Below are 7,358 nucleotides of genomic sequence, written 5' to 3'. Positions count from 1 at the left end.
GAAGGGAAGGGAAGGGAAGGGAAGGGAAGGGAAGGGAAGGGAAGGAAAGGAAAGGAAAGAAAAATTCTGATATTGGGATGCAAGACATGTAGACAGTATCAAATCTAAACACTACTACTGTTTTTGAGACAGAGTCTCACTATGTAGACCAGGCTGGCCTCTGCTTCCCAAGAGCTAGGATTAAAGATGTGCATCACCAAGCCTAGATTTGCACATAATTTCTTAACCCAAACCAATCAAAAACCGAAACATTTTATTTTATTATTTTTTTTTTGTCTTTTTGAGACAGGGTCTCCCTGTAGTGCGAGCTGTCCCGGAAATCACTATGTAGACCAGGCTGGCCTTGAACTCACAGAGATCTGCCTGTTTCTGCCTCCTGAGTGCTAGGAGGCATGAGCCACCACACCCGGCTTTTTTGGTCTTTTTGAGACAGGGTCTCCCTGTAGCCCCAGCTGGCCTGGAGCTCACTATGTAGACCAGGCTGGTCTTGAACTCACAGAGATCCACCGGCCTCTGCCTCCCGAGTGCTGGGATTAAAGGAGTGCGCCACCACACCCGGCTTCAAAAAAAAATTTATGGAGCAGTGTGAAGAAGCACCGAGAACGACCCCCGGACCGACCAAAGCCGCGCACCGCTGCAGCCCGGCGTCCAGCGCCTGCGTCCCCGCCGTCGTCGCCATGCCCAAAAGAAAGGCTGAAGGGGACGCCAAAGGAGATAAAGCCAAGGTGAAGGACGAGCCACAGAGAAGATCTGCAAGATTAACCGCTAAACCTGCTCCTCCAAAGCCAGAGCCCAAGCCTAAGAAGGCACCTGCAAAGAAGGGAGAGAAAGTGCCCAAAGGGAAAAAGGGAAAAGCTGATGCTGGCAAGGATGGGAATAATCCTGCAGAAAACAGAGATGCCAAAACAGACCAGGCACAGAAAGCCGAAGGTGCTGCAGACGCCGAGTGAAGCTGTGCGTTTTTGATGACTGTGTACTTCTGGTGACTGTACAGTTTGAAATACTATTTTTTATCAAGTTTTATAAAAATGCAGAATTTTGTTTTACTTTTTCTTTTTAAAGCTATGTTGTTAGCACACAGAACACTTCATTGTTTGAGGGGGGAGGAACATGTGTCACTAACAAAATGTCTCCCAAGCTGGATTGATGTGGGGGAATCACCTTTCCCTGCTAGTTTTTGAAGGACTCCTCTTGGCTCCCGGGAGGGTATTTCCTAATGCTGGTACCATGTGGCCACCTTGGCACATAATGCCTTGTGGCATGAGAAAATTCAAAATTGGTTTTTATATCCTCCTCTACCTCCACCTTCAAATCAACATAGACTTAACTCCCTTAAAATGGGAGACTTGTTGGGACCAGCCCCCCTAAATTGGTTTTGCCAGTACATTGGGCAATCTGGACTTCGCAGGGATATTATTGGGATGGTTCCTCAGAAGAGCAGTGGTTCCTTTTCTAAAAGATTGTGGATCTTCAGATTGATAATTCTGCCATGTTCATTTCATTTCCTGAAAGTCAGGGTCGGCTTGTGAAAAGTTGTTAAACAACATGCTTAATGTGAAATGTCAGCCCTCACTCTAAACTTCCCCCAATCAGAGCATCAAATAAAGACTTCACTGGATTTTATAGTGGCTTTCTGATTTTGGTAGTCCATACAAGAAGGGAGTTTGAAAGTTCTTGTATACTGTTAATGATTGTCTGCCCATGTCCTGCCTGAAATACCATGACTGTTTATGAAAAGTATCTTTAATAAAGATGGATACAGTTTGGCTTGGAAAAAAAAATTTATAATGAAAATAATGAAAAATATTTTAAAAGACTTTATTTATTTATTTATTTATTTATTTATTTATTTATGTGTGTACATGTGTGTGCACATGCATGTGCACAGGCACAGACACGTGGGTATCAGAGGACAAGTCACAGGAAGTGGTTCTCTCCTTCTACCATGTGGGTCCTGGGGATCAAACTCAGGTCATCAGGCTTGGTGGCAAGCACCTTTTCTCAATGAGCCATCTGTTGACTTTAGAATGTCATAATGTTGGGGGGTGGGGCACTGGAGAGATGGATCAGCAGTTAAGAGCACTGGCTGCTCTTGCAGAGGAACAGGGTTTGGTTCCCAGCACCCACATGGTAGCTAACAACCATTCATAACTCCAGTTCCAGGTAGTCCAATGCCCTCTCTGGCCTGTGAAGGCATTGTATGAATGGATGCAGTTACACACATGTAGGCAAAATAATAATACACATAAAAGAAAAATAAATTTAATTAAAAGGGGGAGGTCAAGATATCTCAGTGAGTAAAGGTGTTTGCTTGCCAAACTTGACAACCTGAGTTGGATCCCTGGAGCCCACATGATGGAAAGAGAGAACCAACTCCTGCAGGTTGTCCTCTGACTGCCCACATGCATGCTATGACATGCGTGCCTACCCACCACACACACTAAAAATAAATAAATTTAAGAAAAAGAAAAAGGGAGCGTAGCAGTGAGTGCCTGTAATCTCAGTGCTCAGGAAGTTGAGACAGGAGGATTGGCAGTCTGAGGCCACCCTGGACTAAATAGCAAGACTGTCTCAGAAAAAAAAAAAAAAAAAAAAAAAAAAAAGTGCCAGACACAGTGGTTCTCACCTGTAATGCCAGCACTTGGGAGGCTGAGGCAGGAGGACTGCTGCAAGTTCAAGGCCAGCCCGGGCTACAAAATGAGACCCTGTCTCAAAAGAAAAAAAAAGCAGAAAGTATAATACAAAAAAAAAAGGAAATATAGGAGGAGATCTGGAATATGATCAAAATACATTGTATGAAATTCTTAAAGAATCAGTACAAATAAGCAATGGAATACAGAAATTGACTACTGATATTTTATTTATTTTTATTTTGTGTATGAGTGTTATGCCTGCATGTATATAAGTGCACCCATGTCATACAGTGCCCAGGAAGGAAAGAAGACGGCGTCTGATCTCCTGGAACAAGTTACAGATGGTTGTTAGACACCATGTGGGTACTGGGGTTCAAAACCCGAGTCTTCTGCATCTTAACCATTGAGCCATCTTGCCAGCCCTATTGATGTTTTCTTAAGTTATAAGATCTAATATGAGCTGGGCATGGTGGCACATGCCTTTAGTCCCAGCATTTGGGAGGCAGAGGGAGGTAGATCTATATGCGTTCAAGGCCAGAGACCATCTCAAAAAAAATACAATAGGTTTAACTTTTACATTCTCTGACACAAAGCTAATAACTTTAGCATATAAAGAAGTACAAATCAGGATCTGGAGAGATGACTCAGAGGTTAAGAACACTGACTGTTCTTGCAGAAGACCCAGGTTTAAATCCCAGCACCCACATGGCAGCTAAAAAATGTCCGTAACTCCAGTTCCAGGGGATCTGACAGCCTCTTCTGTCCTCCTTGGGTATTGTATGACATGGGTACACTTACCTACATGCAGGCAATACATGCATACATATGAAATGAAAATAATAAATATATTTTTTTAAGTACAAATCAAGCCAGGCGTGGTGGCACACGCCTTTAATCCCAGCACTCGGGAGGCAGAAGCAGGGGGATCTCTGTGAGTTCAAGGCCAGCCTGGTCTACACAGTGAGTTCCAAGACAGCTGGGGCTACAGGGAGACCCTGTCTCAAAAAAAAAGAAAGAAAGAAAGAAAGAAAGAAAGAAAGAAAGAAAGAAAGAAAGAAAGAAAGAAAGAAAGAAAGAAAGAAAGAAAAGAAAGAAACACCTCTTTAGCCTTGGTAGTAATCATGCACAGAAAGTGAAAACAAATGGCCTTGCATGCCTAGGTAAGGGTAATTATCCTGAACTGTCCTAAACAGACCCCAAATCTGAGTCCCGAGGAGGATTTCAGTCCAAGGGAGGGCTGCCTTTTAGCACAGCAATGGTCTTTTAACCAGACTCACTCTGGAACGGTAAGTCATGCCCATCTCCCTTTATTCTAGTGCTGAGCTCACTAAGGAATCTGTGTACTACTGAGCCTCTTGCCAAGAAGAGAACTCCTCTCAACAGTGACTCCACATAGTCTGATGGGAGCGATGGAGCAGCCACTCTCGTGACTTGCATTCCGCATGTCAGTGTTTTCTGTATTTGGTTAGGGTAGGTCAGGTCTCCCACACAGTATAATAACAAAGCCTACTTCTTGGTATACACAGCTGAGACCAGACCATGGTCATCCATGACTGTATGCAGAGCAGGGAGAACCAGAAGATGAAACATACTAAGAGGCACCTGCCCTGTCTCTGCTAACATCCTGGAAGTGCAGTAAAGACTGTAGAGAGAAATCACAGGGAAGGATGATGGGAGAAGTGATGAAGGTCTGTTACCTGGCAAGAATGGCTGAGCACCCTCATGACACTCTCCAGACCCCTTGGAAGCATTGTTGGGCCCTGCCTAAATTCTCCAAAGAAATCAGAGAAACACAGTCTAGGAAAGAAGCTGCTAATCACAAAGCCACAAAGGTAACAGGAGAATGGGAACAGGGATAAAGTCATGCTGAGAATGTAAGGGGCAGCCTTCTAGAGAGCCACAGAGAACAGGTGTTAGTCACGTGACATCAGCCAAGCGGAGAATAAAGTACTAAGACTTGCCAGATGTTGGAAGTCCACGGCTTCTTAAAATACCTTCCAGCTGTTTGATGTAGTTGTCCTTGAGGTCTAGGAGCTGATTCAGCCTCTCCACCTTTTCCTCGTGATCCCGGCTTTCCTTATCAGCCTTTCTCATCATGGCCTCCAGTTCCTCCTGAAACAAAATAAGGGCTGAACTACTCTGTCCCAGTGGCCCAGAACCAAACAGCCCAGATTGGGGGAAAAAAAGGGTGGCACTTCCCAGGGAGGAAAAGACTGCTATCTCCTCGGCAGAGCACGTTCAGAAGAAAAGCTTGGGTTTCCCAAGACCCTTCAAGCGCAGTTGTACTTGTGGCAACCTAGGGTGATATTTCCCTAGGACTCTAGGGGAAAATGAACCCTGAAGTTTCACACTTCCCATTTCATGAGCTGGCTGGCCCCTTCACTGGCTTTTAGGGCCGGGGTGGCTGAGTCAAGCTCTTTTATGGACAGCATATCACCAACCACCAACCCTAGAAACCTGGATCTTGCTTGCTTCGCAGTGTGTGTGTGTGTTTTTCCCGTGTGCCCAGTTATTTGCCCCTTTCCTGTGCCATCTGTTTTTGCACCTGATAACACATGTTGATTTTGTGCTGTAGGAGAAGCATGTCTCTGGTCTTTTCTAGCTCCAATGTGGTCTCTGCATGCGACACCTGCAACTCACTTAGCATTTCAGGCAGTTTATCTTCTTGAACTTTTGGTTCACTGAACTATAAAGGTGAAAACATTGGTAAAAGACATGAGAATAGATGCAGTCATAACTTTCTCTCCAAAGCAACTGTTGGTAGTTGTAAAACGTCAACAGCAAATTTTCGCCCAGAATTCAAAAGGCCTGTTTCACTTCACAAGAATTCTGCCCCCAAGCCTCGGTCAGTGCGTCCATGCGTCAGTGTGTCCATGCTCTGTGCATCAGTGTATCAGTGCATCGGTGTGTCTGTGCATCCATGTGTCTGTGTGTCCGTGTGTCAGGTCAGGGAGGCTGCAGTTTCCAAATGGCAATTTGGAATAGCTGGACAGATGGCTCAGAGGGTGAAAACACTTAGTGAAAGCCTGATGGCCTAATCCCTGGAACCCACATAAAAGAGGAAGGAGAGAACAGACTCCACAAAGTTGTCCTCTAATCACACATGTACCATGGCACATGTGCCCATACACACATGTCATGTACACATACAAAATAATAATAAAATTGAAGTGGCAGTTTGTTCTTCAGTAGATCACTCAAGTTCTCATCTAAAGAAGAGTCTACATCTGAGCTATAAAGCACTGTACAGTGTGGGGGGACTCATGTAAAGGGTGGGACTCATGAAATTCTGTCTCCCAGCTTTCCAAATATGGTCCTCAGGCTGGACAGAGTACTATTCCCTGTTTTCCAGTCTCTTCATCTTTCCTGGAGATATGTGCCAGAGATCTCTCAGAAGAGAGACTTGTTTACTTCTCTCAAATCTGCTTCTTGGACTCGAACGAGCTGAGCATCCAGTTCAGATAGCTCTTCAGGAGACTGGGGCACTGCGGCTGTGGTCTGGAGGCCCTCTGCTCCCTGTTTATGCTGGCAGAGGATGTTGGTAAGTTCAAGCTTCAGATCATCATTGAGAACTGGGGAAAAAGGAATTGAAACCACAGCTATTTGTAAACCCAAAGCTGGATCAAGTGTCAAATAATGTTTCCCTCTAATGGTTAATTTTGTACATTTTCCCTAAAAGAAGCAATCCCCTTTTGTTTATACAAAAGGGTCTCTGGCTTGCCCAGCTGTCAACTGTGATATTTGCACTCCTAAAGCAAGATGAACAGGGTAGAAAAATACTCCAGGGATTGTAGAGTGGAAAGGGAAACAGGAACAACAGAAACAGTTCCCTGAGTAACCTGGACAGGTCAGTGTCGCCTTTTTAGTGGGGGAGGATGGTGCTGGGGATGAAACTCAGGGACTCATGCACTCACAACAAACACTGTGCAAGCTGCATCACATCTCCACCAAATACACCTGTTTCTCATAGTGCCTCCTATGCCAGTTTCTCACCAACTCCGTTCGTCTCTGGCTTCTCGACTTTGTTCTCTGTGACACCCAACACCAGGCCCTCCTTGGCTATAGACACAATGGGTGTGATGCCTGATTCAGGGAAGGCAGGCCACTGCTGTCCAGAGTGCAGAGCATGTGAAGCATCAGAGAAGTTGAACCAGATTGCCCCTTGTCTCCTTATAAGACAACTTGGACTTTATATGGTACAAGGTGCTTGGCACATGCTCCTGAGCTTTGTCTTTCAAATGCTACACTCTATAGGACTCTTTCTCATTGTCTGGTTTTGTTTGAGACAGAGTCTCATTATACAGACCAGGCTGGCCTCAATTCTTGACCCTCCTGGCCCAGCTTGAAGGGCTAGGGTTATAAGGACTTCTATTCTGTGTCATATTTCTTCTCCTTTACTTCCTTATTTGAATATACTAGAATCTAGTGAAATATTAATTAGATAAGATTAAACAGCAAGATCCAAAACAGGATGAAGATGGTCTTCCTTCTTTTGGGCAAGGTTTAAAAATCTTATAAATATCTCCTGTTAACCAGGCGTGGTGGCACATGCCTTTAATCCCAGCACTTGGGAGGCAGAGGCAGGCGGATCTCTGTGAGTTCAAGGCCATCCTGGTCTACATAGTGAGTTCCAGGACAGCTGGAGCTACAGGGAGACACCGTCTCAAAAAGACCAAAAAGAAAAGAAAAGAAAAGAAAAGAAAAGAAAAGAAAAGAAAAGGGCTG

The 7,358-nt window shown here is 44.7% G+C and overlaps 1 protein-coding gene and 1 pseudogene across 2 annotated transcripts in view; one reads left to right on the top strand and one right to left on the bottom strand.

Annotated features, from left to right (window-relative positions):
- Positions 1–7,358, bottom strand: part of Rpgrip1 (RPGR interacting protein 1) — a 54,379-nt gene that overhangs the window by 29,794 nt on the left and 17,227 nt on the right. Inside the window, exons 9-11 of the mRNA XM_029563368.1 lie at positions 6,045–6,205; positions 5,179–5,319; positions 4,595–4,745 (exon numbers count right to left, since the gene is read on the bottom strand). Coding sequence (XP_029419228.1) covers positions 4,595–4,745; positions 5,179–5,319; positions 6,045–6,205 — 453 coding nt within the window. The remainder of the gene's footprint in view (positions 1–4,594; positions 4,746–5,178; positions 5,320–6,044; positions 6,206–7,358) is intronic.
- On the top strand, positions 584–1,727 carry LOC103733813 (annotated as a pseudogene). Its single transcript, XR_607255.3, has one exon. The product of XR_607255.3 is annotated as a non-histone chromosomal protein HMG-17 pseudogene (transcript).

This window comes from Nannospalax galili, unplaced genomic scaffold (assembly GCF_000622305.1).
Source record: "Nannospalax galili isolate Female #2095 unplaced genomic scaffold, S.galili_v1.0 scaffold1256, whole genome shotgun sequence".
Taxonomy (NCBI): Eukaryota; Metazoa; Chordata; class Mammalia; order Rodentia; family Spalacidae; genus Nannospalax; species Nannospalax galili.
This window is presented reverse-complemented; position numbering and strand designations above follow the sequence as displayed.